General features: G+C 38.4%; 1 protein-coding gene across 1 annotated transcript in view; it reads left to right on the top strand.

Annotated features, from left to right (window-relative positions):
• Positions 1-24077, top strand: part of PPIL4 (peptidylprolyl isomerase like 4) — a 30364-nt gene extending 6287 nt beyond the window's left edge. The window contains exons 7-13 of the mRNA XM_024551953.3: positions 325-441; positions 1464-1588; positions 3267-3333; positions 5689-5800; positions 8523-8619; positions 13762-13909; positions 20852-24077. Of these exons, the coding sequence (XP_024407721.2) occupies positions 325-441; positions 1464-1588; positions 3267-3333; positions 5689-5800; positions 8523-8619; positions 13762-13909; positions 20852-21103 (918 nt within the window). The 3' untranslated portion in view covers positions 21104-24077. The remainder of the gene's footprint in view (positions 1-324; positions 442-1463; positions 1589-3266; positions 3334-5688; positions 5801-8522; positions 8620-13761; positions 13910-20851) is intronic.
• The last annotated feature ends 1894 nt before the right edge of the window (positions 24078-25971 follow it).

The raw sequence follows: 25971 nt of genomic DNA, 5'->3' as shown, positions 1-25971 counted from the left end.
TCTTAAAGCTAAATTTATCTTTATAACTGGATTTGGTGCTTAGTTTCTAAAATCATTTATCTTCTGCATTCAACATTTAGTTGGATACCAGGAAGTTCCTGTATAACTGTGTATTTTGATTTAACAATAAATTAGCAGACTGACTGGTCTGGCTGATGTAAAATTAATTTAATTTTCAGGGGGTTGTAAATTTGACATATGTGAAGCAAATGAAGTTATTCTATTCCAACACATTTGATAGAACTAAGAATAAAGCAAAATATCCCATTTTTAAAAGATTTTTCTAGTCTTTAAATATATACGTGAATAACTTCTGCCTTACAGAGTGGTCGAATAGGAGCAGATGAAGAAATTGATGATTTCAAAGGAAGATCAGCTGAAGAAATAGAAGAGATCAAGGCAGAGAAAGAGGCCAAAACTCAAGCTATTCTATTAGAAATGGTGAGATAATTATCTTTGTTATTCGGCAATATATTTAATAGTAGTTATTCAGCAATATATTTAATACATACTTACTGTTTATCTATTTCTGCCTTTTTGATAATCTTAAAATGTAAAAATTTAGCCAAGTATTTTTCTGGATTAAATATCGAATGACATAACAACACATGTGACAGTAAATAACCTTGATTCCATTATTAATATAGTGCCAAGTCCCTTTTTAAAGAATGGAAAGTAGATATTCAATTTACAAATATTAAATGGATCTGTTGCTGTACTCATCGTTTTTATTTTTAATTTTTAAAAAAGTTTCTTAAAGTTATTTTTTTAAAGGTTTTATTGATTTATTTTTAGAGAGGGGAAGGAAAGGAGAAACAGAGGGAGAGGAACATCAATGTGTGGTTGCCTCTTGAGCGCCCCCTACTGGGGATGTGGCCCGAAACCCAGGCATACACCCTGACTGTAATCGAACTGGCAACTCTTTGGTTCTTAGGCCGGCATTCAATCCACTTAGCCACACTGGCCAGGGTTACTCAACATTTTTAAAGAGTGTTTCTTGGAAGAAGTTTTATGTATATTAATGAGTCATTTTTTGTACAACTTAAGTATTGAAATTGAATAGTAGAATAGTAGTTACAGGACAAAGTAAACATGGGTAGAATTGAGTACTCTAAAACACTCCTTCTCACCCTGGCTGGTGTAGCTCAGTGGATTGAGCGCGGGTTGCAAATCAAGGGGTCACTGGTTTAATTCCCAGTCAGAGTACCTACCTGGGTTGTAGGCCAGGTCCCCAGTGGAGGCCGCCTGAGAGGCACCCACACACTGATGTTTCTCCCCCTGTCTTTCTTCCTCCCTCCCCCCTCTCTGAAAATAAATAAATAAAATCTTTAAAAAATAAAAAAATAAATAAAACACTTCTCTATATTACTAATATGAAGTCATTTGGGGAACATTTGGTGGAATATTTAGAATGGAAACTAAACAAAGGAATTGATTGATATTTTTGTTTATTTATAATTTAGGTGGGAGACCTACCTGATGCAGATATTAAACCTCCAGAAAATGTGCTGTTTGTGTGTAAATTGAATCCAGTGACCACAGATGAGGATCTGGAGATAATATTCTCAAGATTTGGGCCAATAAGAAGGTAATCTCTAGAATTAGTGAAAGATTTTAGGAAAACTAGATATTAACTTGTGGTTTTCTGACATGTGTGGTGAATCTATGCACTCTAGGTGAATTTCGTACTGGTGACAGCAGGGAAGAAAAATATGTATGTGTACAAGTATGTATAAAAATATGTACATATACACATGCGTATATAATTGAACGATTCTCCCACTTCCAACACATTTTCACAGAAAGTGAATGGGATAGTTTAGGTCTATTCTGTCATATTCTCAGTAACCTTCGTTAATACTGAAAATATTTATCTCATTTATGTTCTCCCTAGATATACCAGCAATCTATATCAATATTAATTTGAATCTACATTTCCCTAATGTTTCTTTTGGCTAATTTTCTCTATATTATTAATGCAAAAGTCTACAAAGCTAATATTTCTGTGAGAAAGGGGAATACTTAATTATTTAAAACATATTATTTAATGTTTAGAGTTTCACTTCATGTTTTTCCCCCTTGATTCTTGTTGAAAGAAAAGTCTTTCTATAAAGAACTACCAACTTTATTCCTTCACCCATTTACAATATATCATATTTATTAAAAAAATTTCTATACTGCTACTTTTTATGTTTCAGTTTTAGACATTATGTGCTGACTTCCTGCTAGGGAAGGTGAGGATTTTACGTTTATCACTAACTTCCCAGGTTCATTCTTTCCTCCTACTACTTTGGTTGTAGTAATTTTGGTTAGGTCATTGTTCAATATTTATATCTTAATGTGTATGTAAATATTGTAACAGCTAAACCGTATGCTGTAATGTGATTAGTTTTCCTTTTTCTCACACTGTTTTATTTTCCTGTTTCACTTAATGTAAAACGAGACTAGGATATATAGGGGAAGGGACAAGCCAGCTGGTTTCAACTCCACCTTTTTGTTCCTTTCACTTGCTTGTTAAGACGGATTCATTCTGCAGAATAGCTGTACTTGGAGGGTTCAGTCTGAGCTTGGCTTATACTAAAATTCAAAACCTCCAAGGTATAAACTTACTAATGTGCATAAATGTATGCACATTTATATATTTATACATATATAAATGTGCATACATTATTCTAACAGTAACATTATATTCTATAATTTATCTGCATTTGGTAACTAGAAATGAATTATTTAAAAATTTTTTTAGCAATAGTTTACTTTTGCCACAGGAAAATTAAATATTTTTATCTTATTCTTCCTTCAATTCTTTGGGAATTTATTTTATTTATTTGTTTTTAAAGATTTTATTTATTTTCATAAAGAGGGGAAGGGAGGGAGAAAGATGGGTAGGGAAACATCAATGTGTGGTTGCCTCTTGGGCACCCCTCACCAGGGACCTGGCCAGCAACCCAGGCATGTGCCCCTGACTGGGAACTGAACCAGCGACCCTTTGGTTCGCAGCCTGTGCCAATCCACTGAGCCACATCAGCCAGGGCTGGGAATTTAGAATTGTAGGTCTACATGGGCATTTAGAGTGGAATTAGATCTATAATTAGGGGACTGGTGAACCTTTTTTTTTTTTTTTTTTTTTAATTGTTATAGAAGAAATTTGGAAAAATAGTTATGTGAATTTAACTTTGCCTTTTAATAACTGTCTCATGTTTTGTTCACTTTTGAAGAGTGAGAGTGAAGGCTTTTTTCTAAAGTCACTTTTTGCAAACTTTCAGTTGTGAAGTTATTCGAGACTGGAAGACAGGAGAATCCCTCTGTTATGCTTTTATTGAATTTGAAAAGGTAGGTCATGATACAGATCTATTAAGTTTGATATTTGTTTTGTTCTTACATGGTTTTAAAATGTGACAAGTTACAGAACTTTTTCTAGTCTTTAAAATTAGAAAATTACTGTGCTTTTCTTTTAGGTACCAAAGAAAAATAACTTTATTATATTCAAACGTGGGATAAATCCAACATCTGTTGATGTTAATATATGTGCCTTTACATTAGGTTTAGGTACAGTCTGCATTCATGTATCTTTAAAACTTTATAAAGTTTTGGGTAAAGTCCTTCCCATTCTGTAAATGTTTTTTCAGTGCTATGTAGATAAATATATATAATTGAGTAAAGAAAGAGAACTGGACTGGACATTAAGTTCTAGCTATTAATCTAAGCTTTGTCACTGATCAGCTAACATGCGGCATTTGGCAGTTTAGAGTTCTTCTTTCCAAGTGTTAACTTCCTTATAAATGAAACTCGAGCGTTGGATTAGATGGTACCTTCTGGGTCTAAAATCCTAATGGTAGTTTATGTTACTCAAATAACTGTCTTTAAGCCAGGCATTATGCTACTTGACCCGCATTTCCTCCTCACAACTCTATGAGTTAGGTACCGTCCTCCTTCTCCAAGTAGGTTAACTGAAACGCATGGTGGTGATGCGACTTTCTTAAAATCATGCGCTTTGTGAATGCCGTAGCTGGGATCTGAACTTCATCTATATCTGACTCAGCTCACATTGCTTTTTGCCACTATGGGGCGCTGTGCTGTTTCTTTATGCAGGTTTGGACTGACGCGTGTCCATGAGTAGCTCAGCCTAAGTTATAGTTACCCTAAAGCTCTTGTCGAACGCCCCTTATATTTCAGCGTGGTAAGTCCCAGGACTACACGAGGAATAAAGGAGGGTTGGGAAGACAGACACCTACCAGATTTGACCTTGATACTGTCAGGGGTCCAGAAACTGTGTCTGCGAGGTGCCTCGGTGCTAGCAGGAAGGAGACCTCTGCCTTTGGTTTGCTTCGATCCGCTCGTAGGCTCACCAGTGTCATCCTGTTGTTGACACCGTGGGACATGTTATTTATTTATTCACAAGTATAATTTCATTTCTTTCGTAGCGCATAGACTGTTACTGACTGCCTATGTTTCTCAGTCTTCTGCGTGAATATTCATGTCCCGTGAATACACAGCTCAGTTCAACTTTAAAGAATCTATGAGTTCTTTATCATGATTCAGCATTTCAGTTTTTGAGGAGGATCTTTGTGACCTTTATCATTTCTTGAAAGTCAGGTTCAGCCACATCATTCTGCTTCATTATTGTCATGGCCAGTAGCCTCTTTTGTAAGTGTTCACCATTTAGTCTGTAGTTTTTCCATGTGCGGCAAGTTCTGTGCTTTGGATAATCTGATCCAAAAATTTTTAAACTGAAGAGTAAACTGCATATAGAAAATGTGTAGCTCGTGAGTAAAGGGCTTGATGAGTTACCACAGTCAGTACGCCCATGTGAACCATCACCCGGGTCCACAAATAAAACGTTAGCAGAAAAACGTGATCGTGACCCCAGAAGCCCTGCTGTGTGCCCTGCAGGTAACTTCCCCATCACTGCTGCTTCCGACATCATAGGTTGGTTTTGTCTAGTTTTAAACTTGATACAGATGTAAACACGTGTATATTTTTGTTTCTAGCTTCACTTTGTAGTGTTATATTTGTAAGATTTATACATGTTATAGCTCTTGTTAACTTTTCCTTTGTTAATTTTTATTTGGCATATGTTATTTTACTGTGATAATGCTGTATGTGTGTGTGTGTGTGTACACACGTGAATTACATAGTACTTCTCTGGGCCAGCGTTCTGAAATCAATCACAAAAATACTTCTTCACTGAAACAAAGGAATAGTCATACACAGTGGGGTAACTTAAGGCCATGGCCTCCCATTAGGTTGGGTTTTGCTGTCAAATGGATTTAAAATCAGATTCATAAAAACCCCTTTCGGTTTTCAGGGTAATTATGGGTTCTGACTAAAAGGGATTGTGGACTCGTATCAGACACTTGGAAAGCATATGCATGTCCACTGCAATCAGACGGCCCGGTTCAAATCTTGGCCTCACCCTCGCCAACTGTGTGGCCCTTGGCATTTCTGTACCTTTTTGAACTTCTCTTTTCTCTTTGAGAAGATGCAAGACAATAACAGATAGTGCCTCATACAGTTGTTTTCAGAGTTAACCGAAGTAATAGATGCAGAGTATTTAACAGCATTTGGTGTATAATAAGCATTCAAATCTTTGGTTTAGTAACAGCAAACTGTTTGTATTTACAGTATTCTAGCGACAGAAATCTTTTTCATAAAGATTTATGCTTAAGTTTTTATAACCGTTGCTAGGAAGAAGACTGTGAGAAAGCATTCTTCAAAATGGACAATGTACTTATAGATGACAGAAGAATACATGTGGATTTTAGCCAGTCTGTTGCAAAGGTTAAATGGAAAGGAAAAGGTATGTTGGTTTATCTTTTTTGTTTCTGTTTTGCTTTCCCTGTTTTTTTGTGTGTATGTGTATCTTTTTTGATTTAATGTTGTTAATTAGGAGAAATGCTCTGTGATATAACTCTTGCCATTTATGGTTTAATCCTCACCTGGGAGTATTTTTTCATTGCCTTAGAGAGGCAGGGAGGGGAAGAAAGAGAGAAACATTGATGGGTTGCCCTCTCGTGTTCGTCCCGAGTACGGATTGAACCTGCAACCTTTTGGTCTACAGGACGATACACCAGCCAACTAAGCCACACTGGCTAGGGCTATATATATATGACATTCCATGTGTATCTCTTCTGTATCTATTCATGTCGAATACATTTGGCATGTCAGACTTAAAGTTGAGTCTGCGGCATGCTGCAGTAATACGGGGTTTTGATTTTCGATGCAATGTTTTAATTTCATGTTGATGAGTGGATACAAAAGTTGTGGGACATATAGAAGACTTCACTCTGGTAGTTATTTACCATGTAATGCTAAATTTTACTAGGAATTCTAGGATTATGTCTGTAACACTTTTGCTTAATTTCCAATGATTGTAATGATTTTTTTTTTTAATAAGAAAGAAGTAGAGAGCACTACTTGGGAGTGACGAGCTGATTGTTCGGTAGTTGTGTTGCGTTGCGGGAATTCGAGAATGGCGAAGTTACTAATGACTGGACTGGGCCAGGCAGGTACAGTGGAGGCCGTGCTCTCCATGGTGGGAAGGCGACGTGGACTGAGGTGCCCTGTACTCGTGGTTTCTCCCACGAAGCCTTCCTACTACTAGAACACATGGCTAGATTTGGACACTCCTGTCGGTTTGCAGTGATTTGTGAGAACTAAGTTGAGACGTGAAGAAGAACTGGTTTTTACGTGTGATGAATGCAGCTATGTGGACGAAAGAGTCAAATAAGCACACTCAGGAACGACAGATGAGCTGCTGGCCTCATCCAGTGTGTTCTGGTCCACAAGTACAGCCGAGCCGGTCTTCTGTGTGCCTTTCCCCCCGGACAGCTAGTTTACGTTTGCCATTGGGGGTATGTGTGGAACAAGTATTATTACACGGCCTCATCGTAGGAAAGGAATTTGAGGCATAACATTGTGAAGTGATTTGTCCCGGGTTGCATAAACTGATGATTTAAACGGGCCCTAAATCTAGGGACTTTTTCTCTCAATTCTGTCTCTTCTTAACCTGTCCACCCACTGAAGACAGGACGCTGCCTTCCTGAGTGGTTTCGGTGTAGCTTATTGACTGCTACGTGAATTTCTGCATGTTTTTTTAAAGTAAAATACCACGTAGGAGACATGCTTCACTTTCACATTTGCCATCAGAAACATATAGTTTGTTGCTAATCTCAATTTTGAGGTGATTTTGTATACTATGGATTTACATTTAATAAAAGTGTGCTGTGTACCGTTCCCAGTGCTAAGTAATTTCCTGTACAGTCTTACTTAATGATTCCAGCAGGTCTGTGAAGGGTTGGTATTATCTTCAGTGTGTAAGTGAGGAGAATGAGCTACAGAGGGTTGAAGGGTCTTCTCTGGGACCTGTCACTGCAGCCAGGGTGTGAATGGGGAACGCCTCGCTGTTTCATCCCTCGCTCTTTCCGTCTCACCGTAGCTGCCTCTTCCTCAGTGAAGCTCGGGACACGGCAGAGCTTTCCTCAGTGATGGAATGTTTGTTAGAGTTCCCGCTACGCTAGTCCCCATGTCCATGGAGCATCGTTTACTGGCCACTTCGTTGCAGGAGCAATCCTGTCTTTGATTCCCACCCCACTCTGCCTTTTAGTTTGTTTTCCCCTTTGTTTAAAGCAAGATCCTGACAACAGTCAAGATGTCTGTAGGGTTGACAGTCAAAACCCCTCCCTGTGTACCTCCAGTTTCCTTGTACGCTCAGTCTGGGACCTCCCACTGCAAGCGTTGCCCTGTGGTAGTTGAGGGGACGGGAAAGGCTGGGCAGGCAGGGGTCTGGGACGCGGGCAGGAGCTGACCCTCATCTGGTGGGAGGCCGGGCTGGAGGGCAGAGGGGCTGCATGGAGGCCCTCTCCTTTCCCGGCCCGGCTGCTGCAGGCCGCTCGGGAGTTAACAGTAGGTCGTGTTTCTCTGGAGGGATTATTGTTGATTTTATTTTGGGCACTCTAGAGGAATAGAAGCGCTCTTAAGCAAGAATTTCAAGGCAGAGACAGGCTGTCTTCGGTGCTCTCATCAGCCCTCCCACCTCGCCTCTCCCAGTGAACCGCTATACACAGCCTGCTGTCTCCTGTTGCTCAGTGGTCTGTTAAAGATTCGGGGGAGGGTCTCTTCTGACAGGTCAGGGTCTTAAAAGCCTCACTTCTTCCAAACTTGTAAGCCTCTCAGATCTCAGACTAAAGTCCCCAACCCTTAGCTTCCTTTGGACCTAATGTTCTCATGGACGTAATGGCTCTACTTAAGTACTGCATTATTTTCCAGGGAATGTATGCTCTGCCATTTAAGATTTCAAAGTATGGTGGCAGTATTCACGTATTTCATTAGATGGCAGCGTATGCCTACCAGTTAAAATAGTGTGGAGAGTGAATTTCCATAATTCTTTTGTTCTCAGTCTTTTTTCCTACCCCCTCATAATATGCCACTTCTAAAATAGCTCTTATATATTATACCTTTTATTAAGTAATTTTTTTCTTGATTAATTAGGTGATTTTTCTTACTATTTCTCTTATAAACAGGTGGAAAATATACCAAGAGTGATTTCAAGGAGTATGAAAAGGAACAAGATAAACCGTCGAATTTGGTTCTGAAAGATAAAGCAAAGCCCAAACAGGAGTATCCTTCACAAGCAGTTAGTCCATATATGTTGACCATCTTCTCTGCGTAAAGTACTGTGCGATATGTTATAAAAAGTCACAAAGGCTGTAGAAAAAGTTCCTGAATCCAGATGGTTTGTGATGGACTCATTTAGTTTTCAGTATATTCTCTATTATGTGGAGAAAGTTCGGGTTGAAATGAATCTTTAGCCTACTTCTTTTCTCTCCCTACTCTTAGGTTAAAGTTAACACTTATTCTCAGAAGATTTTCAGGTAAGATTCATATTTTCTCTATATAATTATAATGTTTTAAATTCCTCATGGTCAGACATTTCTTTATTATAGCCAAGCTAAATCCTTTATGCTAAACCTTCTTCATATGTTTACCTTTGGAGATGGCAAGTATGTAGACATCAAAATTCTGTTGTTCTTTTACATAATTCGATTGCTTCTTTCTGCTTAGTACATCATCAGTGTAGCAACAAATACTTGGTGCTCCTTGTGTGCAAGAGTTGACTGTTGTAGGGTTAAAGAAATCCACTGACTTGACCATTTTGTTTAGGTTCTTCCAAGTAGTAAGTTGAGACAAGTAAGAAGCAAGGAAACATACTGTTCATATTATGTACTTTTAATTTTTGCATTGATATTCTCATTATAAATCTATCACTCCACACATTGCAAAGCTTATTTCTTTTGTGATTCTTTCTGTAAATGGTTTCTTCGTTCTCTAGTTTCTGTTGGTGCTTTCAGGATTCTCTTTTGCCATGCTACACAGATGTTTCTTTTCCAAGTAGTCGTCGTCAAGGAAGGATGAATATCAGGTTGAGCTGTTATATACTCACTTTAAAAGCCGCGTGGATTGGCTACAACACAGAAAGTGCTGTACGATGTTAGAGCGAAGGTTAGGGTGAGGTCTATGGTGCACTCACTGTCAGTGGGAGGAGAGGCTTTCACCTGCCGACAGACCAGACAAGAGCCAAGATTTAGTCTGAAAAGATGAGCATTACGGGGGATGTGATTGAAATCTTAAAGTCATAAAAGGTATGGATGGAATACACTTGAGATTTAGTTGTCAAATCTTTAAAATTAAATTTAGGATAACCAGTAGTAACTGCAATGGAAGAAGGGGAGCGAGGGGACAAGTAGAAGGAATACAGGTGTGGAATTCAAAGTAGGAGGAGGTGTCTTTTCCCCCACAGAAGTAGTTCAGGCTGAGAAAAAAAGAGTACATAGTATTATAGTGTTTTAAATTCAAGGCGATCGATTTCTAAGAGTGAAGAAAGGAAACTAGTCATGATTGAGAATAAGTGTCTCGCCCAGTACTGTCCAATAGGACTTTCCGCAGTGATAGAAATCTATGATATCTCCACTGCCTCGTATAGCTACCAACCAGTGGACTGAGGAACTGAATTTAAAATTGTTTAATTTTATTTCAATTCAAACAATCACATGTAGCTAATATTGAACAGTGCCTGCTTTAGTGTTTTGAAGTGGATGGAGAAGACAGACATGTTTTGGTGTAAACCACTGTAATTATTTTCAATCCAAATATTGAACAAGAAAAAGGAAATTCATGAGTCTGACCCCGTGGGACAGTCTTTCTGTTCTGGGCAGTTGATAAGTTTCATTTTAGTGAGGCATTTATACTCTTGGAAACAATAATAGAGGGGGGATAAAACATGTTTGTAATATGTAAGATATATATTTCCACATCATACTATATATTGCTTCTTTGTTGTTATGGCGAGGAAAGGGGATTCAGAGTACAATCTGACGTGCAGGTAAGTTGTCTTGAGCCAGTTAAAAAGGCACACTTTCTTCATCTTGAGAGAAAATTGTGGTAAATACAGACTGCTGGTAGGAAGATTAAAAAGTAGAAGTAGAAGCAAGTTTTACTTGGCTAGACTACACCTCAGGGAAGAAATTGGGAAAAGAAGTCAGAGAGATCACAAATTAGTGTTTAATTCAAATGATTTTGTAGAGATTTAACATCTTCCGGAAGCGTTGATCGTAGTGGTAAGTGGAAGACGGGATAAGGGAGGAAGATACAACAAGTGTCTTGGTGGCATAATATCAACAAATACTTATTTGGTGTCGATTACATACTCAGATTAGCAGTGAAGCATAGTCCCTGCTTACATAGACTTTTTCTTTTAAATCCTTACGTGAGGATATGTTTACTGATTTTAGAGAAGGAGGGAGAGAAACACTGATCAGTTGCCTCCTGTATGCGCTCTGGCCTGGGATGGAACCCACAATTTAGGCATGTGCCCTGACCGTGGATCGAGCCCACAACCTTTAGGTGTATGGGATGATGCTCCAACCAACTGAGCCACCTGGTCAGGGCAGACCTTATGTTTTATTGTTGCAGTTGTGGGGGCTGGAGAACAGATGTTAAATAAATACCATGAATTAGATAAATCTGTATAGTATTGCAAAGAAGTACATTTGTGGGATATGGGATTTTTGATAGAGGCAAGGGTCAGAGAAGACCCTCAATAACATTAAAAGGAGTGACATTAAAGCTGCAACTTGGATATGGGGGAGAGCAGGGCTGAGGTGGGGAGGGCGGAGGTGGGTGCTATTTAACTGTGCTGTGTCATTTAAGAAATACAGTTTATGTCTTGACCCAGCACAACCCAAGTACGATCATTCACACGCACCCACATGCTTCTTTGATGCCATGCAGTCTTATTTCCTAGTCTATGTTATTGGAGAAATGCTGGCTGTGACCCACTAAATGGATTTTGCACTCCACTGATGGATTGTTATCAGCATTTTGAGGAACACCTCTCTCTCTTTTTTTAAAGATTTTGTTTATTTTTAGAGAGAGAGGAAGGGAGGAAGAAAGGGAGAGAAACATCAATGTGTGTGGGTGCCTCTCGTGGGCCCCCTACTGGGGGACCTGGCCCGCAACCCAAGCAAGTGTCCTAACTGGGAATTGGACCAGCAACCCTTTTGTTCACAGGCCAGCACTCAATCCACTGAGCCACACCAGCGAGGGTGAGGAACACCTCTCTTAAAGCCTTTTGCACAAAGAGAGAAGCACGTGAAATGCAACATACTAAGGTGAAATCACAGGCAAGGGCTATTGAATTTGTGTTTGAGAAAGGAGAAGATCCAGAAGCTACTCTGGAGACAGTGTGACTAGGATGACATAGTATAAAGGAGAAAAGTTAGAGATAATACAGTAATAATAGGGTAGCACAGGCTGACAAGCCATCTTAAGCCATCTTTTGAAAAGCAAAAAGGTGCAGTGTTTACTGGTTAATCTTAGGTAGAGGTGCGTCATCCCTGAGGAAAGTGGAGACTGGAAGTGTGAAACCAGATGTGAAACTGGCCCCGAGGGAAGTGTGTCTGCGATTCCTCTGTCCCCCTTGCCACTAAAAGAACCCTGCGTGTTGGGCTTCCTCATAAGCTTTCTTTTGAAAACCACTATTCTAGTCTTCCCCAAAATCTGCTTTAGAAATTGAGATTATTGTCAGCAGAGGTTATATTAGTTTTAGATTTCCCTTTACTGGAAGACATGGTTTAGTTTTGTTTATATTAGAGAAAATATTTGTCCCTGAATTAAAACATAATCACAATTTTTATAACTTTTATGCAAAATTTTAAAAACTTACTCATCATTCTACTATCTCGACAACTGATACTTATTTCTCCTTGTTCCTGCCAAGCCTTGATCTCTTACAAAGTTTTTTGAGGTTATAGTCACCATATGGTATATATGGTTTTTGCTTTAAGGTTTTTTCACTTTTAATTTTTTATAAATGCCTTCCCAGGTTTTTTCATAGCATTCATTTATCATTGTTAATAACTTCCTTTATAAAGTAATATATCGTGTTGCACTACAATATAATTATATATTTATTAACTAGGCTTTTTGTTTGTTCCCAGTTTAACATAAAAAATAATCCAATCCAAAAGAACCTATGCACCCCAACGTTCGTAGTAGCACAATTTACAATAGCCAAGTGCTGGAAGCAACCTAAGTGCTCATCAGTAAATGAGTGGATCAAAAATGGTGGTAACCCCGACTGGTGTGGTCGCCGGTTCAATTCCCGGTCAGGGCACATGCCTGGGTTGTGGGCTGGGTTCCCTGGTGTGGGGCCTGTGAGAGGCAACCAAACATTGATGTTTCTCTCCCTCTCTTTCTCCCTCCCTCCCCCTCTGTCTAAAAGTAAATAAATAAAATATTTTTAAAAAGCCTGTGGTACATTTACACAATGGAATACTATGCAGCAGAAAGAAAGAACGAGCTCCTACCCTTTGCAACAACATGGATGGAACTGGAGAGCATTATGCTAAGTGAAATAAGTCAGGCGGTGAAAGACAAATACTAAATGATCTCACCTTTAAGTGGAACATAATCAACAAAAGAAACAAGCAAGCAAAATAGAACCAGAGACATTGAAATTAAAAACAATCTGACAGTAATCAGAGGGGAAGTGGGAGGGATAATGGGAGGAAGGGTTTTCTGGAACTACTATAAAGGACACATGGACAAAACCCTAGGGGGTATGGAACCAGGGCAGGGAGGTGGGGATGGCTGGGGGTTGGGGGGTGGTCAGAGGTAAATGCAGACAACTGGACTTGAACAAGAATAAAATAATTTTTAAAATAATCCTATTGTGTAAGCCTTCATTTAACTTGATTTTTTAATAAATTCTTACTTGAATCTAAGCATGGCAACCATTGATGCGCATTGCTAAGTTCCTTCTGTAGGGTTGAACTAACCTACTCTTCAGAAGAAGAGTCACAGGAACGTACCTTTTATATAGCTTTCGGCATTGGAGTTTGTATTACCTTAATTTTTTTTTTTAGGTAAATGTGCCTCATTTTCTAAGTTTAAGTTTTTTCATTATTTCCTTATTTTTTAGCTTCTTATATTTCATTTGTGGATTTATAGGTTTTTTTCCCCCGCCATGTTTTTTGTCCACTTACCAGTTGTTAGCTGCCTGTGTACAAGCAAGGTTCTTCCCATTTTTTTCTGTGTAATGAAAATGTATGAGTCTTTTGTTTTAGAAATAAGCTATGCTCGTCAGACGCTTTTCCTTTAAAAAGTTACCTTTAATGTCTTGGTCTCCTTTGCTCTCCAGACTCTCAAGTTTTGGTGATTCCTGGTGTCAGTTCTCACATTTGCCTTAACTAGCTGCTGCAGTGCAAAATATGACCTTATACTGGATGAGCAGGCAGAAGACCCCAAATCAAGTCACTCCCACACCAGTAAGAAGCACAAGAAGAAAACTCGTCACTGCTCTGAAGGAAAAGAAGATGAGGACTACCTGGCAATCAAAAATACTAACCAGGTACTTCTAATGTCCAGACTCAGCTGTGGAGAGAGAAATGTTTTGTCCCTTTGTGAATTACCTCTTAGTGATGGGCATGTTCTAAGTCTGAAGCGTAGAATGGTTTCAGTGGGGAAATGAACTTCAATTTTCAAGAATATACATCCATTATGAAAGATTGCCTTTGAATTAACTCGGCATATGGTTCCACATTGTGAAGCAAGTAGTCATTTGTTCCCGTTGAAGGCACGTGTGGTTATGCCAGAACAGCTCTTCTCACTTACAGTTTATCACCAGTGTTCTGCACAGCACTTAGCTTGGGAGGGCTTAGGACCTGCAGGACACTTATTATTCCCTTTTGGGTTGTGTATAAGAATTAGAAACAGCACTCATAATTAACTTGATAATCCCCAAAGCTTTTTTGAAGAATACATTTTCAAAGATGATAATAGTAAAATTCCTGGAAGAGAATTGATTGTGAAGAGAAGAAAGCATTTCCAGCCTGCATGTTGGCTGTCAGCTGAGTGCAGAGCCAGTTACACTGCAGCTCATCGCTTTCATTTTACCACACGTGGACTTCTGAGCGGGGCCCTGGTGGGCGAGGAGGGTGTGGACAGGCAAAGCTGAGAAGGAACTCGAGATGGTGAGGATGTGGAGCGGAGACACAAACAGAGAGATGCAGTATGGTGGGCACAGGGAAGGCTGTGCTGTCAGAAAAGCTAGGTTTAAATTTCCACGCTGCTAGTCATTGATGGGATCCCAACAAGTTCACTTTCTGAGCCACGGTTTCCTCCTCTGTGGAGCTGAGATAATACTTCACAGGCATGGTGTTCAGGTTGAATGAGAAAAATGCGTGCTGTCATTTCCTATGCTGGCTTTTGTTACTCCTTTTACTGTGACAGTAAGTTACTGTGTTTTAAGTCAGTTGGAGTACTTGTTAATTGGATTTATATTTTATTTAATTTCTTTTTTGATGTTTAAGGATTGCTTTAAAATTTTTTTGTTTTGTACTTTTAAACATCATTTATATGGTTCCAGAGTAAAATCTACAAAATGGTACCTGCAGAGAACTGAGCTTCTGTCCCTGTCCTCTCCACCTTCCCCCACATAGTTAACTATTTTACGTGTTTATGATTTCTTTAAAAATTTTTCAGCAAGTCTATATTTTATAGCAGGTCTTTATATTCTAAAGAGCCAGCCCTTTGGCTCTTTAGAGCCTGCCATCACGCGTGCCCTGGCGTCAGTTTTGAAGGTATACCTTTGTCGGTCCCTCAAGTAGTCTGCACAAGGATCAGGAATAGCTAACATCTTCAGAGTCTTTGCGGTGAGGTGGATGCTGTTGTCCCCATTCCACAACAAAGGAAGTGAAAATGAAAACTAAGGAGGTGAAGCAGCTTGCCTGTCGGTTTACACAGCTAATAGATAGCAGAGGCACAATTTAAATTCAGACTCACCTCCTAATGACTCTACTGCTGCTCTTCTTACCTGGGATATATTTGTTCGTTTTCTTTTTTAAAACCTATTGTTAATCTAACATAATTTGCCCCAGAGTACAACAGTCCATCGCGATCTAGTGGGAACATCTTCCTCCTGATGTCTGTACTCTCTATGATGAACGTAGCTTCTTTTTAATGGTGGCTGTATCACATTTCTGAGAATATTAATGTTTTCCACTAAAAACCCTAACTCTCGCCCCCAGCCCATGTGTGTGTCCGTTAGCTATAGCTTGCCACCCTGTGCAGGTACACGGGCTCGTCAGTGAGTCCGGGCCTGAGACGTACCTTGGTGTGTCTGAGATCAAAGGTTTAAAGAAAATCAAAAGACTGGCTACATTTTGAGTCTGTTACTTCTCCCCCTTTTTATAAATCTTTTTTATCCTATTGTTGGCTTACTCAAAACTTTACAGTGGCAAATATCCTCGTTTGGCACAGAGTAAAAAGTATAAAATGATATTTTGGGGGAATAATGGTAGTATTTTTTCGAGAATTTTAAGGTAGTTGGCAACTACAGAATTGTTAAATTCAAAATAATAATCTGACTTTATTTCTGCCCTCAAAGGTATTGAAGCAAATGGGTTTTTTCTATTGAGGTAACATTGGTTAATAACATGTAAGTTTCAGGTTCAACATTATGATTTGACATCTGTGCACACTACAGTGAGCCCCCCATCTGAGTCCAGCGTCAATGCATCACCATACATTTGCCCCCCTTTCCCATCTGGTAACCACCAATCTGTTGTCCGCATCCATGAGTTAGAGCAAATTTTTAAACTTTATACTTTCATTTAATAATATAGCTAAACCAATTTTCTCTTATTTTCTTTCCAGTAAACTGGCATCTATATTTAAGATTTCAGTCAGCCCCAATTTTTTTTCTATTATTCTGATTTTTATCCTTTTGATTTCAGTCTCAAAAATATAATCATTAAAGTGAATTTTCAATACTAGGTAATTTTCGAGGCTAGCTCAGATTTTTCAGTTAGTTGGCATTTTGTTTGGTGAGTCTAGTTTCCTAAGAATGTTTTAACTTACTTCTTCAAGCTTTGTTTTTTATTAAGTGACAGCTTTACTGTTCAATTCGAAAACTTCTTTACTTAATTTTCCACCCCATGTCTTAATTCCAGAGGTGGTTTCTCTGTGTTGAGGTTGGGGTTTTACTGGGGTTACAGGAAATGAGCACCTGCTGTGGGTTGTCTGGCTGAGATGTGTTCATGCTCGTTGTCGGTTCTCCTCTGTGGTTTTCATGGTGTTTAGTATTCTTCTAATCTTGGGCTCTATTTTTGCTGTCATTTTAATCCCTTAATGTTATTTTAGTGATTTAGATTTAACTAAGTCTTAGATTTCATCCCAGAGACCAGAGCAAGCATAGCTTTTAGTTAGATTAGACTTTTTTTTTGACTGCCTTACTTGAAATCATTGGCTAGGTTAAATTGGTTGCTTTAAATTGGCCATTTTATGGTATTTTTTTTTCTTTTTAAGCCACATGTTAGTTTAATCATCTTTCTTATGTCTTAAATGTGTAAAATGGTAAGAATTTTTTTAAGTCTGTACTGGGAAGGACTCAGAGCTCATCTAATTAATTTCCTTCACCTTAGATATGAAGAGCTTGACCTCACAGGCCCGTGGGCCTTTATATTACAGTTTAGTGGGAGAGCTGGAACTTTAATGTTTATTTTGATTCAGTCAGGTATGGGGTTTTTTTTTTCATTATTCTGTATCATGCAGTATCAATTTTATGAATCAAATTATTGATCAATTAAATACTTTCAGTGTATGCAGATTGCAAGCCTCAGGTTCTTATTCCTCGAATGAGGATGTGTATTCCAAAAGCACTTAGCACGGTGCTAGCCCATACTTGGACAATGTGTTCCAACATGGCTTCACCCAGGCACCAGCTTTTCTCCTTCAGGCCTACAGTGCTAATTCTTCCTTGCTTTTCAGCTTTCACTTACACTGCTTGATTAGCCTTCTCACCGTCACTCCAAACCCAAACCCTAACCTTCTCATCCTTTGAGGCTCCTTGCAAGTCCTAACTCCTCTATGAAACCTTCCCTGATAAATCTAACTTCACGAGTATTTCTTGTTTGGCGCAGCTCCTAAATGGCAAAAGCGATTGAAACCCAGAGCTGCCGACTTCAAAGCTTGCGTAACTTGGAAATTACTCCAAGTTGGAGAGGTTTTAAGGCTTTAGTTCATTTCAGATTTTCAGGTTTCTTAATTTTTTTCAAAGAATTAAGTACTGCATTACCTTCTACCTCTCATTTTGAACACTCAAAGCATTTAGGTGCCCATATATGTAATAATGTGTTAGAGATTTTATAGAGTTATATATACATCAGCTAACCATCTCTTTATTTTAAAAGTATTGTCTCAACCAGTTCAGAAATTAGGTATACAGACAGAATTGCACATGGCTACATGTTGTATATGTTACAGGAAGCACAAAAAATTATTTTATCTAAGGATGTTATATTTTGCTAGAAAATAATTGATTAATAGTTAAATCAAATACCAATTCATTTTGCTACCTCTGGGACTCTTACGGAATGACAAGAACTCTTGGGACTGTGGAAAATCAGGACCCAGTTTATAATGTTCTGTTCCATAAACACTCATTGTAGTGGTCACGTTAGATCTCTGTTCGCATACTGCAGTCTTCACGCCAGGCATAATGGACAGTCTCTCCATGGTCTGTGGGATAATTGTGAATCATTTTCTTAAAATGCAGTCTTTAACCATGGTGTCCGTCCCTCTAGATTTTAAGCCTTGATGTTTGTGTCTACGATAATAGTATCTGTGGTGATAGAGTTGGGACCCTTGGGAGTGCAGGCCTTAGGACTTTGCTTTTCCTCTGAGAAATCTTTTAAGAAAGTTGGATTTTACGAACTATCTCTTGAAAGAACATTGGCTCTGGTCTTTTTAGATTTCAGCCACCTGCTGAGATAACTCATTTTAATTAGCAGTAGAATACAAGCAGAAATAGAATTGTTATAATTATCCCTCTTCAGTGTGGGAAAATTACTACTGCTGTGTAATATTAAGAATGGAATGAAGTGTACCCCCTTTATTATCTTTGAGGCAATGAATTATTCATTCTAGTACTTAACCCACTTTTAAGGCATGTGTAAATAATGATTTTGATTGCCTGGCCAGTGTGGCTCTGTTGGAGCGTCTGCTGTAAACCGAGGATCACGGGCTTGACTTCTGGTTAGGGCCATACGCAGGCTGCAGGTTCAGTCCCTAGTCAGAGCACATATGAGAAGGCAGCCATTCGCTATTTCTCTCCAACTTCGATGTGTCTTTCTCTCTCTCTTCCCTTTCCTCTCTAAAAGCAATTTTAAAAGCAGGACCTTGGGTGAGCATTAAAAAAAATAATGATTTTGATAAAAACAGCCTAGTCTAAAAAAGAAAATTTTGTTTTGAAGGTTTGGAGAGGAGCTCTTATAAAAGTAAACGTTTAAAAAAATAATCACTCAGACCGAAGAATGCAGCATCTATTTTGTTTTCTTTTTAGACTGACTTGTCTGGAACCTCTTCCAGCTCTGTTACTTAAATGATGTCTTCTTTATAGGGTTCTTTTTTTTTTTTTTAATAAACTAATTAATAAAGTATTTTTCTTGGTTGGTTTATTTAAGTGTTTTTTTTAAATGTATTTTACCAATTATGCTGTTACAGTTGTCCCAATTTTTCCCCCTTTGCCGCCCTCCACCCAGTAACCCCGTTCTCTCCAGCAGTCCCCCTCTTAATTCATGTCCGTGGGTCATGTAGATAAGTTCTTTGGCTACTCCGTTTCCTGTACTGTTCTTAATATCCCCCTGTCTGTTTTGTACTTCTTAATCCCTGTACCTTCCCCCTCTGAGCTGATAACTCTCCAAATGATCTCCATATCTATGATTCTGCTTCTGTTTGCTTAGCTTGTTTTTTTAGATTCAGTTGATAGTTGTGAATTTGTTGCCCTTTTGATGTTCATAGTTTTGATCTTATTTGTATTATATAGTTCCCTTTAACATTTCATTTAATAATGGCTTGGTGTTGATGAACTCCTTTGGCTTTACCTTGTCTGGGAAGCGCTTTATCTGCCCTTCAGTTCTAAATGATAACTTTGCTGGATAGAGTAATCTAGATTGTAGGTACTTGCTTTTCATCACTTTGAATACTTCTTGCCAGTAACTTCTAGCCTGCAAAGTATCTTTTGAGAAATCAGCTGACAGTCTTACGGGAACTCCTTTGTAGGTAACTCTGCTTCTTCTTGCTGCTTTTAAGATTCTCTCCTTATCTTTAACCTTTGGCATTTTAATTATGATGTGTCTTGGTGTGGTTCTCTTTGGGTCCAACTTATTTGGGACTCTCTGTGCTTCCTGGAGTTGTATGTCTATTTCCCTCACCAAATTAGGGAAGTTCTCCTTCATTATTTTTTCAAATAAGCTTTAAATTTCTTGCTCTTTCTCTTCTTCTGGCATCCCTGTGATTCAGATGTTGGTATGTTTGGAGATGTCCCAGAGTGTTCTTATTTTATCTTCATTTTTTAAAATTCTTTTTTCTTCTTGTTCTGATTGACTGCTTTTTTTCTCCCTTTTTGGTTCCCTGTAGATTTTTCTTTATGTCACTTAATGCAGCCTTCATTGCTGCCTGGGTCTTTTCGATGCTGGTGCAGTGCCCAATGAGTTCTTCGAGCATCCCGATCACTAGTGTTTTGAACTCTGCATCTGATAGGTTGCTTATCTCTATTTCATCTAGTTTGTTTCCTGCAGGTTTGTTCTGTTTTTCATTTGGGAATATTTCTTTGTCTCCTCCACTTGGCAGCCTCCCTGTGTGTGTTTCTGTGTTTAGGTAGAGCTGTTTTGGCTCCCTGTCTTAATAGTGTGGCCTGTTGTGGGAAAGGCACCTGTCTGGTTGAATGTGGTTTGTTTACATCCTTGATTGTCAGATTTCCACTCAGATTGATTTTCTGACAAATCTGGGCAATACTTGTTTTGAGGTCTAGTTGTAATTTTTGCTGAAGTTCTGTGCGGAGGTGAAACATGTTTACCTACACCTCCATCTTGACTGGAAATCTGTATAGGTTTCTTAGGGGAATTTTTTGCACATCAATCATGGGCCCACATTTGGGGGGATTTGGAGGAGGGAGGTGGAAAGGTAACCGCACATAACCAGGACTTTTGGTATTACAATTTTGCTCTGAAGACCTGTTCTAATTTCAGCTGGACAGTTTCAGTTCCTTGTTTTTGGATATGATCCTTCAGTGCGGCTGAAATAGTAGATACAAAGCAATGAGATTGATAAGAAAAAAATGGTAAAATCTTTTTCTGAATTATTTTTACTTTTGAAAGTCCGAGATTTCTGGCATTAGTGGTAGTGTTCAAATTTCAGCCATTAAAACTACTTGCTAGTGGTGGACTTGTCTAAGTTTTATTAATTGGTAGTGATTTTATGATTTATTTGTGATTTTCTGTTACTTCTACAGGACATCTACAGAGAAATGGGGTTTGGTCACTATGAAGAAGAAGAGAGCTGTCGGGAAAAACAAAAGAGCGAAAAGAAGGACCGACCTCAAAACCGAAGTCGCAGCCGATCTCGAGAAAGGGATGGCCGCCACAGTAATAGTCACAAATCCAAATACCAAACAGATCCCTATGGAAGAGAAAGGAGTAAAAAGAGAGACCGAAGCAGGAGTCCCAAGAAATCCAAAGATAAAGAAAAATCTAAGTACAGATGAAAAGGAAGAGTCACACAGGAGTGGCTAAAATATTTGCTCATCTAACTTAGGGTAATATGTGTTCAGAATTGGTGTCAAAGCAGTTAAAGACTCTGCTTGGCTTTTTTCCCACATTCTCATTATGTTTCTTTTTATATTAATACTGATTGTGTAGGGCACAGAAAGACAATAAAGAATTGAATGTTTTCTTTGTATACTTTTTTACTCTAATTCTGTTGTTACATATAAATAGTAGTCTTCATTTTTCAAGTCTTTCACATCTTCCACCTTTTAAAAAGAAGTATTTCATACCTACAAAAACAAACAGCATTTATATAAGATATAAAAAATAATACATATCTGTGTACCCATCAACCAGCTTAGGAAATGAATATTCCCTGCATTTTAGAGGTCACTTATGTGCCCTCTCCTTCTCAAGTAATAATTATCATGAATTTTGTGTTTGTTATTCTCTTGCTTGTTACAGTTTTACAACATATGTATCCCTAAACAAAATGGTAAGTTTTGTATGTTTTTGAGTTTATATAAATGATATAATGTATGCTCACTTCTGTGACTTGCTTTATTCATCTTAGTATAGTACTTTTTGAGTCACTCATTTTTATTGCCGTATAGTTTTATGGGGTCTATCTGGAAAAAGTCCAGCCTTTGTTAATAATAACAAGAATGGTTTGTGCAACATTGACATCGATGTAACCTGGCAGCCAAGGAGAGCGGACTGGAATGCACATGCATGAACAATGTCGACTTCACTGTACTAGTCAGTGGGAGTGGTAGACACCATTGAGTGAGCATGTGTACTGTGTGGCTGTCGCATTCAAAATGACTGAGAGTAGAGCAACAAATCTGCATCAAGTTTTGCATTAAGCTTGAACATTCCTCCATGGAAACTATTCAGATGATTCAGAAGGCCGCAGCTGTAGGCAGCTGGTGATTGGCAGCTTTATCACGACACCACACTTGCTCGTGCATCATGTCTCGCACAGAGTTTTTTGGTGAAACATCACATCACCCAGCTGACTCAGCCCCACTACATCCCAGATTTGGCACCCTATGACTCCTGGCTTTTCCCCAAACTACAATCACCTTTGAAAGGGAAGAGATTTCAGACTGTCAATGAGATTCAGGAAAATAGGATGGGGCAGCTGATGGCAATGGGTCCCAAGGTGCCTACTTTGAAGCGGACTGAGGCATCATTGCTCTATGTACAATGTTTCTTGTATCTTCTTCAATCAGTGTCTCTATTTTTCATAATAAATGGCTGGATACACTCTGGACAGTCCTTGTATGAATAGACCCCAGTTTATGTGTTCTGTGGATGGGCATTTGGGGTTTGTTGGTTGGTTTTGCTATTGCAAACAATGCTGCTATGGACAGTGTACGTCTAGGAGTGCTACTGCGTGGTCATGTGGTGCGGATAGCTTCATTTTATAAGCTAATGCCAAGTCATAGTCTGCAGTGGCTACACCACTTTACACTCTGCCTGCACTGTGTTATCTTCGTTTCACATTACCTCTTAACACTTCTTAATTTTAGACTTCGTGATTTTGCCAGTCTAGTGGACGCTAAGTGGTAGGTTATTGTGGTTTCCAGCAAGGAGACTGTTATCTTTGTTCTTCTATATGTAATGAGTTCTTTTTCTCTGGCTGCTTTTAAGTTTTTGATTTTTAAGCAATTTGATTATGGTGTGCTTGGTGTAGTTTTTTTCATGTTTTTTCTGCTGGGGCTACTTACCTGTGGTTTTATGGTTTTCATCAAATTTAGGAAAATTTTGGTTATTATTTCTTCAATTATTTTTTGTCTCTTCCCTCCTTTCCCTCTGGGACTCCACTTGTATGTTAGACCACATTATATTATCTGGCAGTCTGGGTTTTTTTTTAAGTCTTTTTTTCTCTTTGTATGTCAAATTGGACAGTTTCCATTGTCAAGTCATCAAGTTCATTAATCATTTCTCCTGAAGTATCTGATCTGTTAATCCCGTTATATTTTTAATCTTTAGAAGTTTCATTTTGGTCTTTTATAGCATCCATGTCTTTCCTTAACATGCTCATGCATTTTTGTGTTCTTTTTTTAACATCTGGAGTATATCTATAATAGCTGTTTAAATGTTCTTGAGTGACCATTCTGTCATCTGCATCATTTCTGGTCTCTGTTGGTTGAATCCCCTTCCCCCTCCCCCATTATTGGGTTATAATTTCCTTCTTTGCATGCTTGGCAATTTTTGAATTTTATTTTGTTGAATGCTGGATTTTTTTTATATTTGTTTAAACAAGTTACTTGGGAGCAGTTCAATCCTTTCATAGCTTTCTTTTAAGCTCAATGAAGTAGGACTAGAACAGTCTAGTTAGGGCTGATTTGGCCCACTGTTTAGGGTACCCTTGTGAATAGGCTTTCCTAAGCCTGGTCTCTCGCGAGATTTCTTCACTCTGGCTATTGGGAAGGAAAACTGTTCTAAGCCCTGTACCGACTCCCAAACTGTACCACCTGTTCCCACCTGGTGGGTTTTTTCCCACCCTTGGGAGTACCCTCATGTACAAACTGACTAGTATTCAGCCGAAGACTCAGGGGAGCCCTCTGTACATCTGGAACTCTTCCTCTGTTGCTCCCGTCTCTCTCCAGTACTGTGCCCTACAAACTCGATCTTGGCTCCTAAACTCTCTACCCCTGGAGACTCCCAGGCCTTTTGAACTCCTGCCCTTATCCCAGGGCTACAGCCAGGAAACTATGCACTAAGCTTGGGCGATGGTAGCACTTGTCTTTTCCCTCCTTTCAGGAGTCACTGTCTTGCACTAGCTATTGTCCAATGTTTGAAAACCTTTGTTGTCTACATACTGTACAGGTTTTTAGCTGGGGAAGGGAATCCTGTCCCCGGTCGTCCATTTTGGCTAGAGAGGAAAAGTCATTGTTTGAATTGCATGTCCTCAACGCTAACAAGGTTAAACATCTTTTCATATATATTATTCATTCCTGATTACTCTCTGTGAAAAGATTTTTTCATGACTTTTGCCCGTTTTATGTTAGGTGGTTGTCCTAGATTTCTTTAAGGACTTAGGTTTTCTTTTCTTTTAATATAGATTGTAGATATTTTGACTCTTAGGTGTTGCAAACGTCTTTCTTTTTGTGGCTTATTTTTTCACCTATTGATGCCCTTGGAAGAGCACAAGTTTTAATTTTCTGCTCAACTTTTAATATAAAAAATTTCATACATTTATACAAATACGAAACGTGAACATCCATATGCCTTCCTTAGAGATCTGTCAGTTAATAACATTCTGCTGTTGAACAGTTTGAAAGTAAATTGAAAATATTATGACATTTTCACCTTCCAGTATTTCACCATGCATTTGTTAAAGAGCAAGTGCCCTATAGAACCACAATACTATGAATCAGACGTAAGAAACTTATCAGTAACCCCACGATACATAGTCTATGTTCAGATTCCCTAATTGTGTCAAGAATGTCGTTTTTAGGTGTTGGTTTGTTTTTAAATCCAGACTCAAGGTTCATGCACTGTATGTTCTTGTCAGTTTATTCTCTTAACCTAAAGGAATTTTACGCATCCGTCTATCTCTACCTCCATTATTTTAAAATGACACTGACTTTTTGAAGAGTTCAGGCCAGTTGTTTTGTAAAATGTTCCACATTCTGAAGTTATTTGATGGTATCATGGTGTCCTGTAACCTCTCTACTTCCTGTAAACTGGAAGTTATGACTAGGTGTTTGATTAGAGTTAGGTTTTGTATTTTAGGTAAAAACTTCTTAAGTTTAATGTCAAATTTATTAGCCTTTCTCTGTGTGTTTTATCTTTTGTATTTTGCTTAAGAAATCATTAATAAAGATACTCTATATTCTAAAAGTTATAAATAAAGCTTTGTTTTTTACATTTAAATCTTTACTCTGCATTGAATTGTGTGTGTGTGTGTGTGTGTGTGTCAGGATCCAAATTCACTTTTTTTTCTAACATACGGGGTATGATTAGCTGTCCCAAACCAAATAGTGGTTCATCTAGTCCTTCTTGACCTACAGTTTCATTTCTGTCATGTAAGTGTCTATACACGTGTGGGTTTTGTTTCACAGGCTCTCTGTTCCGTTGGTTTACTGTTTACCCCACTGCCAGTGCCAAACACCAACATTTCTGCAGCCTTACAGAAAGCATTTAAACAAGTCCCCCTTTGAGGCACCTCATTGGGGATGCCTTTGCCCTTTCTTCTGTGCAGTTTTGGAACCAGTTTGTCAGGTTTTCCAGAGAATTCTGTTGGGACTTTAATTGCCTTTGCATTCAAATGGTAGATCATTTTATGGGAAAAGAGAACCATAACATTGAATTTTCCCATTCATAAAGATAACACAGCCCTCTGTTCTTTAGGTTCTTAGAAATTTCCTTAAGCTCTTGAACTTCTTTTGTTATATTTCTTCCTGGTTTCCTTCTCCTAATGTCCTATTGTAAGTAGTATCTTAAAAATATGATTTTCTGTTTCTTAAGAAATTACATATATTTTTTCAATGTTTACTTCAAGGTAATTTTAGATTTACAGAAGGGTTGCAGAAATAAAAGTTTGCATAACATCCTGTATGGGGGCTGTGCTAATAATCATCTTTGTATCATCCCAATTTTAGCATTTGTGCTGCTAAATTGAGCACAGAAGTTATATTTTTGATTACTGCTGTTATATCCAGCCATTTTACTAAAGTCTTGTATTTAAAATCTGTTAGGTTTTGGGGGTCTTTTACTTGGACAATAATGTCTGCAAATAATCATTGTTTTTCATTCTTATTTTAAAATTTATTTTTTAAAGTATGTGTACACTTACTTGGAGAGGTCGTGGTCTTTTAGTGCAGGCAGGCTTCAGTTGCTAGACCAGTGCTGA

Source organism: Desmodus rotundus, chromosome 11 (assembly GCF_022682495.2).
Source record: "Desmodus rotundus isolate HL8 chromosome 11, HLdesRot8A.1, whole genome shotgun sequence".
Classification (NCBI taxonomy): Eukaryota; Metazoa; Chordata; class Mammalia; order Chiroptera; family Phyllostomidae; genus Desmodus; species Desmodus rotundus.
Note: the sequence above shows the minus strand (reverse complement) of the source record. Positions and strands in the feature narration are given on the sequence as shown.